The sequence below is a fragment of the Gopherus flavomarginatus genome, chromosome 6 (genome assembly GCF_025201925.1).
Source record: "Gopherus flavomarginatus isolate rGopFla2 chromosome 6, rGopFla2.mat.asm, whole genome shotgun sequence".
In the NCBI taxonomy this organism is placed as follows: domain Eukaryota; kingdom Metazoa; phylum Chordata; order Testudines; family Testudinidae; genus Gopherus; species Gopherus flavomarginatus.
In genome coordinates, this window is record NC_066622.1 from 65,380,119 (window position 1) to 65,401,253 (window position 21,135).

Here is a 21,135-nt window from a genome sequence, read left to right on the forward strand (position 1 = left end):
CACAGAACAATAGAGAAAGGAGCTAAATCCATCAACATGACATTCAGAAGCCTGAACACACCATCACAAGACCAGAATAAATGCTGGAAACTGGTGGACGCCCTACACACCTGAGTTCACCTCTGCTATTTTCTGTCTGTGCATCTCCACTCTATGGGACAATAGGATGAGGGAGATACTCAGTAACTTGCTAAAATGCTTGTGAAAACCCCCTCAGAAGTTGCTTGAAAAGTGATCTGCAAAGTTGATTTATGATTTATGATTGCTTCTTTATGGTTGATTTAAGAAGAGGCTGAAAGAGGCATATTTAAAAAAAAATCAGCCTTGAACACTAGAAATTCACATCCTATTTAAGCGGAGAATTAGCAAAAGGGTGATATCAAAAGAGCCAAGAGAGAGAAAGCTGAGCACTAATATCCATCTAACTCGAATGCCTATGTAAGCTTTGTGAATGAAGAAAGCCTTCGTTAAAGACTTGACACCCACACACACAAGTACACAAGCCTCATTTAAAAAACTCTCTTTCAAGTCACCTTTAATATTGGAACAGGAGAAAAGAATGTATCCCACAACTGTACTATGGGGAGCAGCATGGACCAAGAGCTCAGCCAGAAAGGACACAGGAATTGCCAGGGCAGACCCAAAGGCCATCAAGCCCAGTATCTGCTCTCTGACTGTAGCCACCACCAGATCTGTTGGAGGAAGATGCACAAAATCCCAGAATGGGCACTTCTGGAATAATTTCCCTGTAACAACATCTTTCCTCATCCAGCATTAGTCCCGGCCTCAGCCTCTGTTTCTCTCTTTGTCCAGGAAAACAAACCTCCATAACTGGCACTATTGTATCCTTTTATTCTATTTAATGCTAATCATATCTAAGTGGGTTCTGCTCTGGTGGCTACAGTCTCAAGTTTATCAGAGCTACCTCTTCTTGTTCTAGATTTAGAGTTCATAGGAACACGTAAAACTATAGGCAAATAACACATACAATTACAAGAGCATCTATCTTTTAGTAATTTTATTAAAGTTACCAAAAAAGCTATAAATATTACAGCATATACAATTCCTATAGATACATATGGTGAACTAGTTATACCTACAGACATACTCACATCCTCCTAGATGGTGCTAGAGTCTGTTGGCCCTCTCACGGATTAACCATCAATATAATATAGGAGTGGTTCCTGCTGGAGGTTCCCACAGGAAGCCCAATTTCCCTGATTTGGGCACCCCTTTTTATACTGTGAGTCTTTCTATACCCACATTCTGTGCATGTAAATAAAAGAGTCAGCCCTCACTTTCTTATTAGTTTATGTCGCCTGGAAACACAAGGGACCCCAAATTCTATAGGCTGGGTAGGTTCTTGTCAACATTGACGTACCACCTTTGTCTGCGGTTAGGGCGAGTGTTAGAGACAATATTTGTTGTTATAGCATTTTATGATTTAATTTTAATCTTCCCTGCTATACTTTCACAATGTTACCCATTAGTACCTCTTTCCCATCATCTTTTGGGTTATTTCTCAGCCATTTCTTGTCTCCAAGGCCTAAAATATCTAAGCTAGAGTCTTGCAGGTCTTGGCCTACTGGCTTTTGTGTTTCAGCTTGCCTTACTCATGTCTATTAAATAGTTCCTCTAAACACTGACTAATATTATACTTTTATAATCCTACAAATCAATTCTAATTAACATACAGTGAATATGTGTAATATAATATTGATTAATCATAACATCCCACAATAAATGGATACCAAACTAAAATAATTGGCTACACTATTGAAGAGCAATCTCCTTCTGAGATGTGGTCCATTAGACCAAAGTTAGCATCTCCTTGCTTTCTGTGGCTCAGCAGTCCCACTTAAGGGTTTTGCCCCTGCAGGTAGCTCCATCCAGGCCTTTCCCTCGGGCTGCTAATGATAACTTCTCCCCTGCTCCTCCCTGGAGCTCCTGCAGATGCCTCCCTGAAGATTTCTCTCTCTTCTTTAGCCTCATATCAGAACATTAGGCCTCAGCACATGCTCTCCCCAGATCTCACTGCCAGACCCACTCTGGGGCTCCCTATCCTTGTCTTAGTCTCTGGTGTCTCTCTCCACTCTCTGGGGGACCAGGTTCCCAAGAAGCCCCAGTTCCAGGCTCCCATCACATGAAGCCTGGCTCCCTGACCTAACCCCATTACCTGGCTGGCAGATAAGTAGATACAGGTAGGACTGATTCCAACTCCTCCTAAAGTACAGCCCACACTTTGACACTGCCCTGTGGGGAAGTTTCTTCCCAACCTCCATCAGGCAGTGAGTGGTTGGTTTTAAAACCCTGAAGTAGCAAGGTTATTTTTGTTATTTTAAAATGTATGTAGGTATTAAATCCTGTTATAACTGGATGTTCTCATTATCTATGTACATCTCCAGTCCTTTTCTTGATTCCTGCTAATCTCTTGGCCTCAACAATATCTTGTGGCAATGGTTTCCACAGGTTAATTGCGGGTTCTGTAACCATAACATTTCCTTTCATCGGTTTTAAATGTGCTGCTTGGAGTGTTAAATGGGCACCTCTTTGACTTTTATAAATCAAAGGGAATAAAAAATATAATTTCATCTTCATTGTGTGGTTTTTATGTATAGTGAGATCAAATGGAATATGCAGGGAAGGTGGGCGTGATTTGGCAGCTCTAGTATTTGAACAAATCAAGTGACAAAGGCAATGGGTAAAGTGCATATCAGAAGTTTATTCCTCTGCACAAACAAGTGTAAAGTGACTGTAAATCAAAAACACAAAAGAAAACTATTTCCATACATATAGAAACCAAACCTGGTTCTCCTTCCACGGTCACTACCCCTCAGGTCCATCCCCCTCTCTGAGCACTGACAAATTTCTTCACAGGAGCACAGGGGAACTGCTAGACCCTGCAGAAGGAGGGGAGCAAAATGTAGCTAGGGAACAATCCTTGGTTGTACCTGACTAGTGTGTGATAAACAAATGGGAAAACAAAAGAGGGGTGTTCCTACAGGTGTCCTTAGTGCAGTGGTGCCTAGGCCAGGGGTGTGTGGAAGTGAAAGGGAGATGACACTGCTTACCTTCAGGGCACAGCTAACAACATCTCAGTTGTTATCCATCAAGAGCAGCTACAAACCCCATAGGCCCCTGAAAAGAGGTTTGGGGAGGGGATGGCAATGTCCTCCAGGTATCTAGTCCCAAATACTCCTGCTGCGGAGAGAGAGGGGACGCTGAATCCGACTGGAGAACAGACCTGCTCTTCTGCAGGTGATGGGTTATCTTTAGGGCCCTACCAAATTCATGGCTGTGAAAAATGTGTCACGGCCCACGAAATCTGCTCTCCCCCCATGAAATCTGTTTTTTTTGTGTGCTTTAACCCTATACTATACAGATTTCACTGGGGAGACCAATGTTTCTCAAATGGGGGTCCTGCCCAAAAGGGAGTTGCACGGGAGGGTGTCATAAGGTTATTTTAGGGGGATTGCGGTATTGCCACCCTTACTTCTGCAGCCTTCAAAGCTGGGAAGCCGGAGAATGGCAGCTGCTGACTGAGGGTCAAGCTCTGCAGGCAGCAGCACAGAAGGAAGGGTGGCAATACCACACCATGCCACCCTTATTTCCGTGCTGCTGCTGGTGGCAGCTCTGCCTTCAGAGCTGGATTTCTGGACAGCAGCTGCCACTTTCCAGCTGCCCAGCTCTGAAGGAAGTGACACTGCCAGCAGCAACGCAGAAGTAAGAGTAGCAACAGTGCAACCCATCACCACCACCACCACCACTCCTTTTTGGGTCAGGACCCCTGAAATTACACCACCTTGAAATTTCAGATTTAAATAATTGACATCATGAAATTTACAATTTTTTAAATCCTATGACCATGAAATTGACCAAAATGGACCATGAATTTGGTAGGGCCCTAGTTATCTGTAGGCAGGAGCCCCTGTGCCCTCCTTTGGAAGCCTGTCCTCAGCTTATCCTCACTTTCCCACGGGCACACACAGCTGTTCCCTAGTCTTATTCCTGCTCCTCTATCATCAAGACTCAGGGGAGGGGAGTGGGGAGCAGCTGCTGTGGCCAAAGGCAGCTGCTTCTTCATACCAGACTCATATGCGACATCTCCACCTCAGCCAGCCCATTAGCTCAAAGCTTCTACTCAGAGCCACCAGCACTAGGCATAAGTACACTAAGCAATTGCATAGGGCCTGGAGCAGCTCAAGGAGGGCCCCTAATCCCTTTTTATTATGTGTTGGGGGGGCACAAATATTCCTGCTTAGGGCCCCCAATGGGCTAGTACTACCTCTGCTGGTGGATGCCACAGTGGGCTCTTCTATTCTGAATCTAGGGAGACCTAAATACCTTTCCTATCTTGCAATCCCTGTAATTTTGTAACCTACAAACATGCCAAAGAGAGAAGGGAAAACCATGGGGATCTATAAAATGGACCCCTCACTAAGTGTCCAAATGCTCAGTGAGGGTTGGGCCTGTCTCTGCAACATGGTGGTGAGCTAGAACTTTACACAAACTTTCTGCCTAAACAGCTGGTGAATTTTACAATTAAGGTAGGCTGCAGGCAGAAGTCACAGGAGCTGGCCTCTAAGGGGTCAGGCACCAGCCTCCTGCGAAAAACTCCACTGCGGAGAATGAGCCAACCCAGATCCGCCTAGGGCTGGTTAATGGGATAATTAGCTGGGTGGTCATTAATTTGTGAATGGGGCACTCCTAACCCTTGCAGGCCACAGTGTTCGGGTAGTAATTAACTACCACCCAGTTACTCATCCCATTAACCATCTCCAGGTGGATCTAGGTTGGCTCATTCTCCTTAGCAGAGCTTGTCACAGGGAGGCTGGTGCCTGGCCCTTCAGAGGGCCTCCCATGTGACAGTGAGCTGCCCCACTTTCGGCAAGTGGTCATGAGAGGGGTAACTGGCTTCTCCAGAGTAGTTATGGGATGGAGCCATGAACCACTCCTCCCCACTTCCTGTTCTAGTTGGGGGAGTTTTTTCCCTGCTCTGGTGTGAGGTAGTGAAATAACAGCAGTAAGTTCCCAGCTGCAGTCCTGGGAGGAGGCTCACTTTAGTTGCACTGAATCCCACCTCATGCTAAAAATGCACCTCTTGTATTCTGTCCTGTGACACCTCTGGGTCTCTCCTGCATAGATGCTGGCAATAGTGGCAGAAGCCAGCAATGGTGCAGGCGGGTACTGTGTAGACTTCTTCCCAGTCCCAGGTACAGCTCAGCTGATGCATGCATCTCAATCGTGACTCACACCTCATGTCTATTGTAGCCCTCAGTCCTGGCCTGCAGCTTCCCCTGCTGCTCCAATCCTGGTCCTTGCCTGAACACAGGTGGACAACGGTGGGGTCAGGATGTGACGTGAACTGATGTCAGCAAAACGCTAGGCTGAGAGCCATCTGAGACTCCTCTAACTTGGTTCTGGATACGGATTTGACTCCAGGTTTCTAGGGGTGAAATCCCATATCCAATGCACCACCCCCACCCTCCCTGTTCTGACCTCTTACTCTCACGTTAGTACATTTCTCCATATTAGGACTCAAACTAGGTCAGATTAAATCACCATTAATCCCAGTTTCAGATACTCGTTCTTCCTGAGACTCTTGTGTGCTGAACTGGAGCTCCCAACACAGTCACTCCCTGAGAACACGCCCAGTCTCCTCTGGGTAATTCTCTGACAGCCAGTGGTATTAGAGCAACCTCTTTATTTTCTAAGGGTCTGTCTTCACTAGGGAGTTAACTCAAGCTTTTCACAGCCCCAACCTCATGCCTGTCCACACACAAAACTCTAGCTGTTATCTGAGTTTAATGGTGCTTCCCACCGGGGCTAATTAACTCATCATGGGTCTATAAACTAAAGCCCAGGTCAGGCTTTCACTTGGGCTGGTAACCCACCCACTTTGCAGTGTGGACCAAACCATCTGAGCGCTGATAGTCCTCCAGCACCTTCCCCCAATTCCTCCTGTGTGCCCAGAAGGAGAGACAAGTTCTCCTCAAATGCTCTGGGAAACAATCACACAGGAGCTCAGGTTACTGCCGTACAGAAAGCCATGAGCTATGACCCTTTAAGTCCTAACAACACACATGGGAGAGTGCAGTACTAGTGAGGACACTAACTCAGGTAGGGCCTCACAGCATGGCTGCTCACACCCAGCCAAGGCTAATATGGGGGGCTCTGACTCTGGTGCAAATCACCTGAGCTGCACCATTTCTCATTGATGAAGGGCCCTTTGGGAAGTTCCCCTCAGCTCTGCTGGTGGCTGCTGGGCTGGTGAGTGAAGCCTGGAGAGACTGCCACTGTCTCCAGTCCTGTTGTTTCTGCCTCAGAGCTCCCAGTGGAACATGCACTACAAGCTCTGGGTCCGGGACACAGTGGCCCAGCTGGACTGGGTCGAATGTGAATGGAGCTGGCATGAGAATATGTTTATTTTACTTTGATTTTGTTCCATCTATCCCAATGATAGAGCTGCCTCTCATTGTGTTAGGTTCCCCGACTCTCTCTGTCCCAGCAGACCATTGGGACGAGGTACCAGAAAGCTCTAGAACCATGTACCAATGGGGCATGCAGGAGCTCTAGTCTCTCATTGAAAAGGGACCTATGTCATAGGGCCTGATGACACTGGGCTTGAGACCATGTGTAGAAAGCAAGTTTGGGTTTGGTTTAAGTGCTGTTCCAGCCAAACTGTTTTCAGACCCAGTTTGGTCAGACAGTGGAAACAGGGCTGTTCTGTGCTCTCTTCTGAGTTCACGTCTCTGCCTGAACTGAACCCGGTTTTGCTGACCCAAAGCTTTAGATCAGTCTCCTTTAATCTTGAATCAGAATTCAAAGGAAGGACCATGCCTGCTGACTTGGAGACAGCTCACAGCCTGGGCTAGGGGTTCATAGCTTAGGCCTGGTCTACACTTAACACATATGTTAACATAGCTGAGGCACTCAGCGGTGTGAAAAATCTAGACTCCTGAGCACCATAGCTATGGCAGCCTAACCTCTGGTAAAGATGGAAGAATGCTTCTGTCAACCTAGCTACCGTTGCTTGGGGAGGCTCCTACTGCAATGAAAAACCCCGTTCCGCTGTGGTAGTCTGCATCTATCCAATGAGGTTACAGTGGCATGATTACAGCGCTGTAGCTGGGCCACTGTAGTGCAGTCATGGCCCTAGTCTCAGAGTCTCACTCCTTGGAGGTCATCAGGTGGGGTGGGGGGAAGGCGGAGAGGGTTGTGAATTCAGTGGTGGTGGCCCCACTCCCACTCCTTTGGCATCAGCAGCGTGCATGCTTTCTCCTGTCTGCAGGATCAGGCTAGGAAAGCAGCTGAAACAAGAGGGAGGGGGCAAGGTTGAAGAGAAGGAAGGCAGAATGCAGGAAATGTGCAGCCCAGAGCTCAGCATGCACCCACTCACCCATGGCCCTTGCTGATATCCTGCATGGCTGCCGGGGGAGGGAAGTGCTCCCTTGTCACATGTCCTTGGTGTAGGGAAGAGTCTATGCACAGCTCAGGTGTCTGAGGCCATCCTGCCCTAAACCAAGTTATGAAAGGAATGACTAACCACCTACTGTCAGTGCCAGTGGAGGAGGTGAGTGGCTGATACTTTCCAGGGGATTTTAGGCTATTCTATAACTATCAAACCCTCTGGGGAAGCTCTAACTGGGTTACTCTACTCTTCTCCCCATTGCCTCCAGCTGGGCTGGGTCAGCCCATGTGAGGGGCCGACCTCCTCAGCTGAGCAAAGAGTCCTCAAGGGAACTTCACATTGCTCATCGCCTCCACTCCAGCAGCCAAAACGCCTGCCAGAGAGGAGACTGACCCAAAAAGTCAGCTCCAACTCCATCACAAGCTAGCCCTGCACAGCACTCTCCCACAGAACCATCTCTCCCATATACAGCATCTGAACTACACAGTCAGTAGCTGGGCCTCACTTTGCTCTTCTGGCTTCCCAGGAAACCCCTCCTTCCCTCTCACATTCCTCCAGACTTACTACAGGCCCACATCGACCTTTCAGCCCTCCAAGCTACTCTCTGCTGCTTGGAGCCAGCTGGGATCACCTCCTTGGGTGAAGGGCTCCAGGAAGCTGGAATTCCCAGGGTGGGACTCCGCTGGCATCTCAAACACAGCCCTGGCTGCTGGAAGAGTATGAGCACTCCATGGCTGTCCTGAGCAGGGCGAGCAGAGGTTCTGTGACTCTGAGTAGATGCCCACACCCCCTTACTGTCCCAGTGTCCCCTAAAGCACCTGCTGCTCCCCTGCAAAGGCAGGCCTGGGAAACACTGTCTCATTTCTCACTTCATTGGGGTGGGGTCAACCCTGGGTTATAGTCATGTCTCCGCCACTCACTTCCCTTGTGAGCCTGGGTGGGATCCTTCTGCACACCGTGCCTTGTTGTCTGCAGTGATGGGACGGCAACTGCCTTACTAGGGCACTGAAAGGGTTAACAGAGTCCTGTTTCTAAAGCCCATTGGAGATGAAAAGTGCTACCCATCCCTTAGCATGACAGTCTGCCCCTCCCATTCCCCCATTTGGGTTTCATTGCCATGTAGATGTGGGCAGAAGCAGGCTGGAGACTATCGCCCTGTCTCTGCTTTCCTCCTGCGTCCTCTGACTCTAGCTACAGCTGGGAAAGCTCATATTGATGCTGCCAGGCTGAAAACAAAGGGGGATGGGGGACCGTGAAGGGAGTCCCCCCTCCTTTCTGCCTCTTGCTTCACACACCTCAATTTATTGAGCTCACTTTAAAGAAAACCCAAGGAAACTATCTTGGTTGCACACCCAGTCGTGCCCATGGGGGAAGGGGTAGAGGAGACAGCTACTGGTTCACTGGTGCCCAGAGCCTGGCCTCCACACATGCGCCTGCATCCCAGTTTTAGCTGCTGAGAACCTGGGTCTAGCTACCTGGAACCCGGAGGAGGAGGCTGGGTGTGGGGGAGTCCCTTGGCCCACCTGACTGAGCTCTGGGGAGCTTTGGTACAGCTTTGGGGCCTGGCTGGGACCGGCCTGAAAAGGGGCAGGGGTGGAGGGTGCAGAGGAAGTCATGTCCGTCTTCCACACTGGCTCATCCAGTGTGGTGGCGGAGCGGGGAGTGAGGACTGTGGGTGCCAGGCTGCTCAAAGTGGGCATGGGAGCAGGTGTGGAGAACCGCCGGATCTCGTAGGTCCTGGCTGTTTTCACAGGCACCTGCTTGGCTGGGGTGAAAGACAAGCTGGACTGTTGGGCTGGCTGGGGTGGAGGGTTCTGTGTGTCAGTGCTTGGGGGCTCCCCAAAACAGAACATGGCTGACTTTAGCTGGTAGGGTTGGTGGCGCATGAAATCAATGGCCTTGATCCCCGATTTCTGGCTGGGTGCCTTTTTCACTTTGCTCTCTGCTTTGCTAGCCTGAGACTTGCTTGCTGCCAGGGGGTAGAAGGGGGAATGCAAGGGGTTGTAAGCTATTGGGGGTGGGGCACGGATGTTGGATGAATACTTCCATGATGATGGTAGAGAAGGAGTGGGTGAGGGGGCCCTGGGCTTGGAGCCTGGCTTCGGTGCTGCCTCTACCACAAACTTGTCCATGCGGCTCTGTCGCTTGGCGAAAAGCTCTGCCCCTTTTCCCTTCAGCTGTGGCATGTCACGGGCACCATTTACTAGTCCGGCAGAGGCACCTTGCTGCTGAGGCTTAGGAGCCACTGGGGGAGGGGCCTTGAACTTGCGGCCTGAAGACTGCATGAAGTTGCAGGCCTCAGCTCCTAGGCTGAGGAAGTCCTCCTCAGGCCCAGACTCAAAGCCCACCCCTGGGTGGTCGCCTTTGGGTTTCTCATCCAGGTTCTGCACCAGAGACAGAAGCTCAGGGTTGGGTGAATTTTTCTTCTTCTCTTCTATGGTATTGAACATGGGCTTCTTGCTGCCCCGCCGGCGAGCCTCCTGCAAGATGCCAGTTCGGGGGGCTGGCACTGCAATCCGCTGCTCCCTGGATGTTAAGGGCTCAGAAGCAGGTCGTGGAGTAGCTGGGGAGACAACAGGATATGGCTGGCTTGGTAGCAGAGAGCTGCTCACCACGCTGGGTTGCTGCAGCGCTGGGCTGATATACAAGGAGGAAGAAGATGTCCCTCGTGGTTGAGGTGTTGCTGTAGCCCCCACTGGAGCGGTTAGAACTATGGAAGCTGTGGAGGTCATGGCTGGGTTTGCGAGTGTCTTAGTCTCAGGAGAACTTCTGCCTGTGGCTAGCTGTGGTACCCCTGGTGGTGTTGGCCTGCCTGGTACTGGAATATACAGAGATGTTGAGGAGCTTGCTGGACCATTGTGTGCCATCACTGGTGCAGTGGAAGGTGGCACAGGAGTTCCTGGTGAGAAAGGTGGAGCAGCGGTGCTCTGTCCTCCCAGACTGCCACCACTTTTCTTGGGAGCCAAAGGCCTGAAGATGACAGAAGAAGTCACAGGACGCTGCCCTGAAAAGCCAGGAGTGAAGGGCCGTGCGGATCTGTTGAAGAGGCCCTCTGTGCCTGGAGATGGCTGAGCACCTCCTCCAATGCTGCCCAGTGGAGACTGGACCTGAGCAGAGGTAGATGACGGCAGCTTGCTGGATAACTGCACTGCTTCCACATGGATACTCAGTGGGGCCGTGCTGGCCTTCTGTGGAGTAGGCACTTCTCCATTCATCACACTCTGCGTTGGCACGACACCTGGCGATGGCTGATGGCTCTCTGGCTTCTGAGCTGGGGCTTTCTCCACCATATACTGACAAGCCCTCTCCCTCTGCTGCTCAAATAACCGTGCTCCTCTGCCGGAGGCTTCACTCAGACCCTGCTGCGTCCGCCCCTGCTGCTGCTCAGACTCCAGCTTGGGCTTTTCAATGTCCAGGTAAGTGTTGTCCCAGTCCGAGTGGTTGGTTAAGCTTCGGGCATCTGAGAAGCCTTCCTCATCAAATTCTGACTCACTGGTTGGGAAGACACCATCCTCCTCCTCATAACAGCGGTCCTCGTCGACGCTCCCAAAGCTGACCAGAGTGTACTTCTTAGCTCTCTGCCTGCGCTTCTTGAACATCAGCACGCCCTTGGAGTGGGGGTTCGGCGCATCCGTCAGTAGGGACGCAATTGTCCTACATTTGGTTTTGGCTTCTTTCACATTCTTCTCCTGTGTGCTCTCACTGCGGTGCAGCTCTGCAAGGGACAAAAGGAGGCAAGTTCAGGGCTCCATAGAGGACTGGGCTTACAAAGCTTTGGCAACAACTGGACTGAGTGTTTCTGGTGTCCATACAATGAGAGTCACTCCCACCTCACCCCTGACCAGAAGGTTAGGGAAAAATGACTTGAACATAATGAAAATTGCAGCCCTCTCTTTTTCCATGCACACATCGTGGGATGGGCTTCCCCACCTACTGCCAGGGACCCTCACCTTCCGGACAGCCAGCCTGGGGCAGGGGTCAGAGATGGCTCAGTCCCTGTTACCTGCTCAGATCCAGTGCTTTCTCTCAACAGAGATGGCCAAGGGTCTGACTGAATGTCCTGGGAGTTTGTGTTATGGATTTGTGTCCGCAGAAAATTGTTCCTGTTACTCATCAGGACATTTCAACTTGCACTTTGCAATTTGCACCAGGGTGGAGCAGCTTGTGATCACCCCTGGGAAGCCCTACTGGGAGGGCTGGCCAGAGACATGTCCCTCCCTTTTCAGAGCCCTGCTTCCTGGGACAAGCGGGAACAAGCAGTCCCAGTGCTCCCCAGAATGCAGCAACCACTAGGGTGAGCAGGCCCATCCAGATGTGCAAGGGCAGGAAAGCGTCTTGCTTCCCCCTCCCTAGCCCCATGTGAGCTGCCTGTGAACTGGGCTGGACAGTGTCAGTGCCGAGTGCTATGGCAATACTGTGTGCACACCTTCACTGCCCCCTGAAAGGTGCGATAAGGACAGTACAAAACCTGCAGCCGTGAGAGCAATGTTTCACGCTCTCCCATAACCTCTTGCCTGTGCCCAGCCGGGACAGAGTCACTATTCACTTGAGCAGGAATCCCAGCTTCCTGCCCTTCAGAACTGGTCAGCCAGGCCAGAAAGAATTCTTTTGCACAGGCTCTCCTGTGGCCTTAACTGCTGGAAAAGCCAACACCTGTCAGGGTCTTGGCCGAAAAACACAGGCTAATCATTTTCCACCATCTCTGCCAGCCTGCTGACCAGCAAAGCCCATGGGATGGGACAGTGTGTTCTCTGCCCAGTGTGCAAAATGAGGGGGGAGCTCTGAAAGGGTCAAGGGTGAACCCAAGGGCAGCTGTGAGAAAGTTCATAGGCACAACTAGAGACTTGGACTCTGAAACCAACAGAAACCTGAAAGAAAAAATAATTTCCTAGTGATTTCTCATTCTTTTTTCTTGCTCCTGACCCTTTCCACTGGGAGGAAAAGATCTTTTCCTGCTTCTCATCTGCCCTGCATCCCTTTAACAGCAGCCTCTGTGCTTCGAGCAGCACCAGGAGAGAGGACAAAGATGCTCTCAGTAAGCTTCCACTGCACAGTGCCTTCCCCTGTCCTTTGAGCCCCAGCATTCCTGCGGCAGAGACACAACACGCAGTCCTGCTAAGGTGACCCCCACTGGATCTAGTGAGGGGGATAGGAGAGAGCACCAATGTCCTGCTGAGGAAAGTTGCTAGTTCTCCCCAGGACGTGAACTGCGCAGCCTCACAGATCTCACCTTGGGCCACTTTACCCCAGGGCATTGTTGCAACAGGGAAGAACAGCTGTGGCCAAGTTAGCCCACAATGGGGAGGGGCAGCAGTGGGCACAGAGCTACCTAACCATGATACCAATGAGTCCTCTTGGGCCCTCTGTATCACCCCTGGGGCCGTAGTTTCCCTCCCCCCATTCCCACCCTCAAGCAGCCCATCTGCAAAGGTCACAAAGATGTAGCATGAGTCATTTAGTCCCTGCGGCTCCCGGTCACCCCATTCAGGAACATCATCCACTCCCACCCCAGGCTTTTAAAACAGGCTCTGGAATGTCAGAGAGGTTGTGATGCTAGGAAGCTTTCAATAAATTCAATGAAAGTCCCCTCACCAGGCTTTGCCTGGAGCCATTTCATAACAAACATCATGGCTCCAGGTTAGCTACAGCGAGGCAGCTCCAGACAGAGATCCAACAAGGAAAAGGTCAGCAACTTTCTCACCTAGAAGACTGGAAATAATGAGCAAAAATGCCAATGTGCTAACAGCAAAAGAATGGATGCCCCTTTTGCACTGGCATGTGCTGAGCTAGGAACCCCTCCCCCCACTCTTACAGAGTGGGTCAGTTCAGCATCATTGACTCAAGGCTCGTAGTTCACATCCTTTCACTGCGTCTTGGTGCTCCCCTGGTTTTTCCCTTCTGGAGTCAGCTGTAGGGGAGTGGGGCCACAGGGCTACAGTCACAACTCAGTTTTCTCTCAGGAAATGAGTCCATCTCAAGCGCACAGTAAAGGAGAGCAGTGAGATTTCCCACACAGAGCAGACCCCCACTGGCTAGTCTCAGTCACTCACCCCGTCAGAGGAACCCTGCCTGGCTCAAGTTCTGGTTCCAAACCTGTTGAGGCTAAAAGCAGTGCCCCAGAGGTGAAGCCAGCCTCATTGTCCAGAGACATTCGCCCTGTGGTCTGTGAGGGGGGAGACTTCTGGCATTGGCAAGCCGTGGCTAAGGAGCGGTGCCTTCAAATGCTAAGGGCTGTGCAGGCACAGGTGGCAGCAGAGCATCATGAAGGGTCTTAGCTCTGGAGTTTGGGGCTTGCAAGCCCCTACTAGGGGAGGCTTAAAGGCAGTTAGGGTGTGATTTCACCAACACTGGGCCCTGCCTCAGTAACGATATCCAGATGCAGCTCCCTACCAGTCACAAGTTTGCCCCTAGCATCTTGCATTGTTCCAAGATTCCAGCCTCCTTGGTGTTCATTAGAACTAGACTCCCTGTGCTTTGAGGTTCCTTGGAGCTTCACAGATGATTGCTAAGCCCCTTCCTGACACCCTGGCTTCCTGCCCATCCCCCAGTTCCTACTCCCCAGCTCACCAACAGAAAGCACTTTATTCCTTGCACTTTAATTCCCTTCCCCACCCCCAGCACAATGTTCAAAGTATTCAAGTCACAAAGGCCAACAGCAATTTGAGACAAATGGGAGAGGGAAATGCTCTTCTGGCAGCGTGTTAAAGTTTGGCTAGGAGAGTAGAGGAAGAAAGGAAGTCTGTACCTGCATAGGGCTGATCCAAGCTCTTGAAAGCAGCGTCCAGGCCTGGAGACTTGGGCATGTCACAAAGTCCATTTAACTCACAGCTCTCCATAGAGAGAGAGGCAGAGCAGCTCCCGGCTGGAGCAGAACCAAAACTCTCAAGCGTCCAAGCCCTTTGCTATCAGCTCCACAAGCCTTTTAAAGCCTCTCTTTTGTCTCTTAGGCATCTCTACCAAAAGCCATGAGGTCATGATCTCTATTTTTATCCTCTGTGCTTCATCACCGGGCAGTGTGATGGACATTGTCACCTGTCACTTAAACACTCTCCCCCTCCTCTTTCCTCCCTGTGTAGCCTGGGTTTAAAAATAAGAAAATATGCTGGCTACCAGCAATCTTGTGCAGTGCAAGCGTCAGAGAATGAACAGTGTTTCCAGCCCCTCGTTGTGAAGCATTTAGAGCTAAAGTACTCATTTCTTTCCATACTCTTGGGTTGCTGCTGTCTCCTGTCCCAATGGGAGGTGCAGGAGAAATGCACACAAAAGGAGGGGGTCCATTCAGCACAAACATTTAGGAACCATGCAGTTCTCAAATCAAGACAAGGAGGAAGAGCTATTGGGGGAGAGATTCTCTCTTCCTGTGTGTATCACTTTTATTCTATACCCTAGGAGACCCAATCCAGGACAGGGACTCAGGGCTACATTGATAGAGGTGTGTCAAGGTTACTGAGTGCCTGTACATTCATGGTTGAGTTGCGTATGGGAGACCCAGAACTGGACTGCAGAGGATGTTACCTAAGGGCTAAGGTGTGCTGACACATCCATATGAAGGGCTGAGGAATGGTACTAGAAGACCGGCACTGGATGCGTAGACTGGGATGTATTGGCAGAGCTGTGTGGACGCCCAGCACTGGAGAGAGAAGTGGGAAGGCGAGACAGAATTGTGTTAGAATGATGTGAGGACCTGGGAATGAGTAGTGATGGTGGGGCAGGGAGTGATTTGTGGGGCAGAGCTGGAGTTTGTTTTCAAACCTCTGTGGTGGAGGCTTGCACAGCACCTCTTTACACTGTGTCTAGCTGAGTTTGTACCAACAGCTCATCTTAACTGTGAGCAATAAAGTCACTCTCAGTTACCCTCCCAACTTTTTAAAAGTGGCCTTACCAGGTGATCCTCCCTTCGCAGCAATCAGCGATTTAGAAACACAGTGCCCCATGAGTCAGGCAACTCCTCTCTAGGGTGAGCGTATTAGAGCAGAGACCGGCCAGTGAAGGTCTGACGGTGCCCCTGAAATCCAATAGTCACTGCCTTACTGCAGTAAATGGGAGTTCAGCAGGTAATATCCCTGAAGAACAGATCTGCTCTCGCATGTATGGGCTCTCAGAGTGTGAGAAAACAAAAGAGTTTAATCATCTTCCATTATGAACGTTTATACATTCAGGAATAAGATACCTTAGGGAAAAGTCCTATAGAATCTAGTAGAACATGGTAACCTTTTAAAATTATTTTAAAACAACCCATGGGTGTCTATAGCAGGAATATCACTCTCTAATAACAAGCAGTTTAAAAATTCAAACAAGCAGTTTAAAAATTCTACAGGAAGGATATAATTCCACTAAATTCTATAGGTATTGAGGGTAATTTCTATAGAAACCTTTTAGTTAATATCTATAGAATGCTGATTTGTCCCTATTACATTCTGTAAAAATAATCCATAAGGAGTAATTTATGCAATTAGGCACTGATCCTAGAAAAACTCATGCACAGGCTTATCTTTACTACCATGAAATCAGTGGAACTACTTATTGTAGGAAAGTTAAGCGTATACAGAAATTATTGCAGGATCAGGACTTAAGAACAAAAACAAGTGAATACACAAATTAGCTGAGCCACTCACATACCTAATACTGAGGGCTCATTTGTCTGCTACACAACAATTAGGCTTAGTGGGAGCTTTTATTAATAAAGACCCAAGCCCTAAGAAGCATTATGAAGCAATCTCCATAAAAGAAGGAATGCAACTGCTAAGATCATAAATGGGAATATATTCCTATGTGATTAAATAATTATGGAATGCCGCTCTTTCAAATGGTGTCACCTGGAATTCTATTTTTCCAGGTATTTCTGTTCCAGAAGGTCATTCTTCCATAGCCGATGTTGCAGATAACTCAGTCAGTCATTAGAGGAGTGGTCCCCAACCTTTTTGGCTGGCAGGCGCCAGCCAAAGGTCCACTGCTGCGGTAGAGCACCCGCCAAAATGCCGCCGAATTTCGGCAGCTACACCTCTCGATGATGTCACTTGTCGACGGCAATCGGCATCATCGAGAGGCGTCGCTGCTGAAATTTGGGAGTGACACCTCTCGATGACATCACTTGTCCGCGACAAGCTTCGTCATCGAGAGGCGTCCCCACCAAAATGCTGCTGTGGCATTTCAGCGGGTGCTCTCCCGGGGGCCAGGACGTGGGCGCATTAAGATGGTGCCCGCAGGCACCACGTTGGGGACCCCTGCATTAGAGGCTATGGAAACTTCATGTTCTTTAGATTTGAGGTCCTTTCAAAATAAGTTCTTGAATAGGTTCCACTGGACTCCAAGGCATTTCCCTATTCAGAGCCAGCTTATCACCCCACAGCTAGTGTGGGAGTTGCAAACAATAGGTTTATAAATAATTAATATATTATTTTCTTTAAATTAATGGCATAACTCTTGGGACAAAAAAAGCCCTTTCCTCATTCCTAGGAATTGGAATACAACCATCACCTCTGAAAGGTGGTTTACTGATGTAAGCTCCCATTCAGCATTTAAATACATGCTTAACTTTATGTTTGTGCTTAGGTCCATCTCTATTCAGAAAAGCACTTACTCCTACTGAAGTCGTACTTAAGCACATGTTTAAAATTCAATCTATATTTAAGTATTTTGCTGAATCTGGTCCTTAATACTCTCAGGAGCCAAGATTTTCAAAAGTGACTAGTGATTTTTGGGAGCCCAATTTGAGACACCAGTTTAAAGAGCCTTGATTTTCAGGGACAAGGTGCTCAACTCTTTCTGCAAATCAGGCTTCTTTAAAGTATAGCCCAAATTACTACTTACTTTGGAAACTCTTGGCTATGAAGACTTGAAACATGACTGACCTTCTGCTGCAGTAATAGTTAAGAGTTTTACCAAGGAGAGAGGAGCGAAGGCATCTCCACTTTTTGCAAAGTCATGTGAGACTTGCTGTTTCCTCCTGGAGCCCTGAACAATCCGAGGGAGAGGCTGTTCCCTCAGGCAAGTTCCCTTCCATCAGAAAGTGCTCATCTGGATGGGTTGGATGGCAAAGTGTTCCCCAGGCAGATGTACTCACGAAAACTGCATGTGTAGCCAGTGTTGCCTCTCTAACACCTCGTTCTTAGTGTCACCTGTGTAGCATTCTGGGACAAGGCTACAACTGGGGAAACTTTCTTCTTGCAAAGTTCATAGCTGCTTTGGCTCACTGGAGCAGCACAAAGCAGCCAGGGCATACCAGTGAGTCTGGCTTTTGCATTTTTTATATTCTCATTGTTTGCAGTGTTGTTAGAGCCATGGCCCCAAGATATTAGAGAGACAGGGTGGGTGAGGGTAGCGATCAATGGCTCGAAGTCTAGTTGGCAGCCGTTATCAAGCGGAGTGCCCCTGGGGTCAGTCTTGGGGCTGGTTTTGTTCAAAATCTTCATTAATTATCTGGATGATGGGATTAATTGCACCCTCAGCAAGTTCGCAGATGACACTAAGCTGGGGGAAGAAGTAGATATGCTGGAGGGTAGGGATAGAGTCCAGAGTGACCTAGACAAATTAGAGGATTGGGCCAAAAGAAATCTGATGCGGTTCAACAAGAATAGTGCAGAGTCCTGCACTTAGGACGGAGGAATCCCATGCACTGCTACAGACGAGGGACTGACCGACTAAGAGGCAGTTCTGCAGAAAAGGACCTAGGGGTTACAGTGGATGAGAAGCTGGATATGAATCAACAGTGTGCCCTTGTTGCCAAGAAGGCTAATGGCATACTGGGCTGTCAGCAGATTGAGGGAAGTGATTATTCCCTTCTAGTCCGCATTGGTGAGGCCTCATCTGGAGTATTGTGTCCAGTTTTGGGCCCCCCACTACAGAAAGAGAGAGTCCACCTGAGGGCGACAAAATGATTAGAGGGCTGGGGCACATGACTTATGAGGAGAGGCTGAGGGAACTGGACTTATTTAGTCTGCAGAAAAGAAGAGTGAGGGGGGATTTGACAGCAGCCTTCAACTACCTGAAGGGGGGTTCCAGAGAGGATGGAGCTAGGCTGTTCTTACTGGTGGCAGATGACAGAACAAGGGGCAATGGTCTCAAGTTGCAGTGGGGGAAGTTTAGGTTGGATATTAGGAAACACTATTTCACTAGGAGGATGGTGAAGCACTGGAATGGGTTCCCTAGGGAGGTGCTGGAATCTCCATCCTTAGAGGTTTTTAAGACCCTGCTTGACAAAGCCCTGGCTGGGATGATTTAGTTGGTCTTGGTCCTGCTTTGAGCAGAGGGTTGGACTAGATGATCTCCTGAGGTCTCCTCTAACCCTATTCTATGATTCTATGAATATCTCTCATTAGACCAACTTCTGTTGGTGAAAGAGACAAGCTTTCAAGCTACACAAAGCCGAAGGTCTGAAGAAGAGCTCTATGTAGCTCAAAAGCTTGTCTCTTTCACCAACAGAAGTTGGTCCAGTTAAAGATATTACCTCACCCACCTTGTCTCTCTCATATTCTGGGTGTCATTCATTGTAACCCTCAGCAATTACTCTATTGTACCATAGCCAGCTATACTCACTGTCTGTATCTGTGCATTTTATTAGTCCTGAATTTCTTTGCATTTGTCTTTGTTATTTGATTGACTTTAGCCCATTTCTCCCATCTATCAAGCTCCTACTACATTTAGATAGCCCATCCTCTGGAGAACCAACTGTGCAACTCCTTCCTTTCTTTATTTCAGCTGCATATTGCTAAATGCACCATAATCTCCACTCCATCCTCCAAGCCATTCATTAAAATGAGTATTAGTGTTCTTGAGTGAGTGTTATTTGTTAACCACAGTGAGGTCAGGACTGCAAAAGAAACAAATAAAACTAGTCCCTGCCCTGAGGAAATTGAAATATCCACACTGGAGTTGGAGGTGTAATTTCCAGCATGGGTAGATGTACCTGCGCTGGCTCTGATTGAGCTACTGCGCTAAAAATAGCAGCATAGCTGCCACTGTGTAGGCTGCATGAGGAGCCAACCTCCCCAAGTACAATCCCTTCTGAAACCCTAGGTACTTACTCAGGGTGGCTAGCCTGTCCTGCTGCCTCTGCAAACATGGCTAACCTGCTACTTTTAGCTTGTTAGCTTGATCAGAGCTAGCATGGGTATGTCTATGTGAGTTGTAAATTACAACTCCAGCTCCACCATAGAGAGACCCACATAGGACAAGACATGCTGAGAGAAGAAGGGAAATGCTGACTTAAAGCTCTGTCTGTTTGTTTTAAATCCTCCTGTCTTCTGCAGTCACATAACGTGGAGGTGGAGAAGGCAGCATGTGATTGATATAGATTAGTGTTTGCTGGCCACAAGGGAGACAAGGCAGAAGTAGTACTGCTGGACCCAGAATGGACACTGGCAGAACCCCAGTCAAAACCTCCTCCCAGTGAGACATCATGAACCATTAATAACTATTCTCTCTATTCTATTCTTAGTCAATTGTGTAGCATCATACAGTGGTTCCACCTAATCCACATGGCTTTCATTGCCTTATGGGAATGTCATGTGGAACCATATCAAGTATCTTACTAAAGTCAGCGTGTACTGTGTGCACTGCATTTCCTCCAGCGACTAAGCCTGTTATCTTGTCACATGGCTGTCTGATCTCTTTGGTTGTGATAAATCTATGTTGTTCATTATTTATCACCTTATTTTCTGCTGGTGCTTTCAAACTGACTGCCTCAGTACTTTGTTGGAGCTAAACATACTGCTCTGTAATTCTCTGTATCTCCATGCCTCTTTCTTAAATATAGGCACTATGTTTGCTCTCTTCCTCGGAGATCTCTCTGGTCCTCCAGGAGCTCTCAGAAATAATGTCTGACACATCTTCCACTAGTTCCTCAGGTTAAACCTTGAGGGTGAATGTGACCAAGCCCTGCTCTTTTCAATATACTCAGTGTAACAAGTTATTTGTAATCTGCTCGCCCCGATCCTGTCTTGTGAATGCTTCCACTCCTTGTTTATTAAGGGCCAGATCCTGTGCTGATGTAAGTCAGCGTAACTCCATCTATTTCCATGGAACTATGCTGATTACAATAAGGGAGGACCTGGCCTTACTTATTCTCCTGTTACTATAATCTGTTTTAAAGAAGACTAAAGCAAAGTAACTGTCAGCATATCAGCTTTCTCTTTGCCATCTGTTAGCTGCTCCCCTTCCCTGTTGAGCAGCAGCCCTCCCTTCCTGCATCATCCTCATACTTCCAGTGGATTTACATAAACCTTCTGCTGGTTCCTGTTTATGGCCTTTGCTAACAGTACTTCAGTTTGGACCCTCTCTTTGACTTTGTTCCTATACCTCCTTATTATCTCCCTGTAAGTTTCCCTTTCCACATCCCTTTCAGCCCTGATGAGACAACATGAGTCATTGATTGGGATTCCTATTTTCCATTTGCAGTGGGATTGCTTTCAACTGGGCCTTGGAGACCCTGGAGCCAAGAAATTATTCACTGTGAGGAGAAGGACTCAGAGGTGTATGTATGTGTTTATTTTAAGGTAATTATTGTTCCTGTCAACTTAAGACCTGAGCACATTACATAGTTACAAATAGATCATAGAATGTTGCCAGTAATTGGCAACAAGTCAATTTAATCACACTCATCTCCACCATGCCATCCTTCAGCCATCAGCTAACCACATCCCCCCTTTGATACGTGTCCCAATCAGGGGACTTGCTAAATTAATTACATTCACTTAGCAATAATGCCCTGAAAACCACCACAGCTG

General features: G+C 48.6%; 1 protein-coding gene across 1 annotated transcript in view; it reads right to left on the minus strand.

Annotated features, from left to right (window-relative positions):
• Positions 1-2,703: 2,703 nt before the first annotated feature.
• The window catches only part of SYNPO2L (synaptopodin 2 like), a 60,117-nt gene continuing 41,685 nt past the window's right edge, over positions 2,704-21,135 (minus strand). Inside the window, exon 4 of the mRNA XM_050960057.1 lies at positions 2,704-11,126. Coding sequence (XP_050816014.1) covers positions 8,809-11,126 — 2,318 coding nt within the window. The 3' untranslated portion in view covers positions 2,704-8,808. The remainder of the gene's footprint in view (positions 11,127-21,135) is intronic.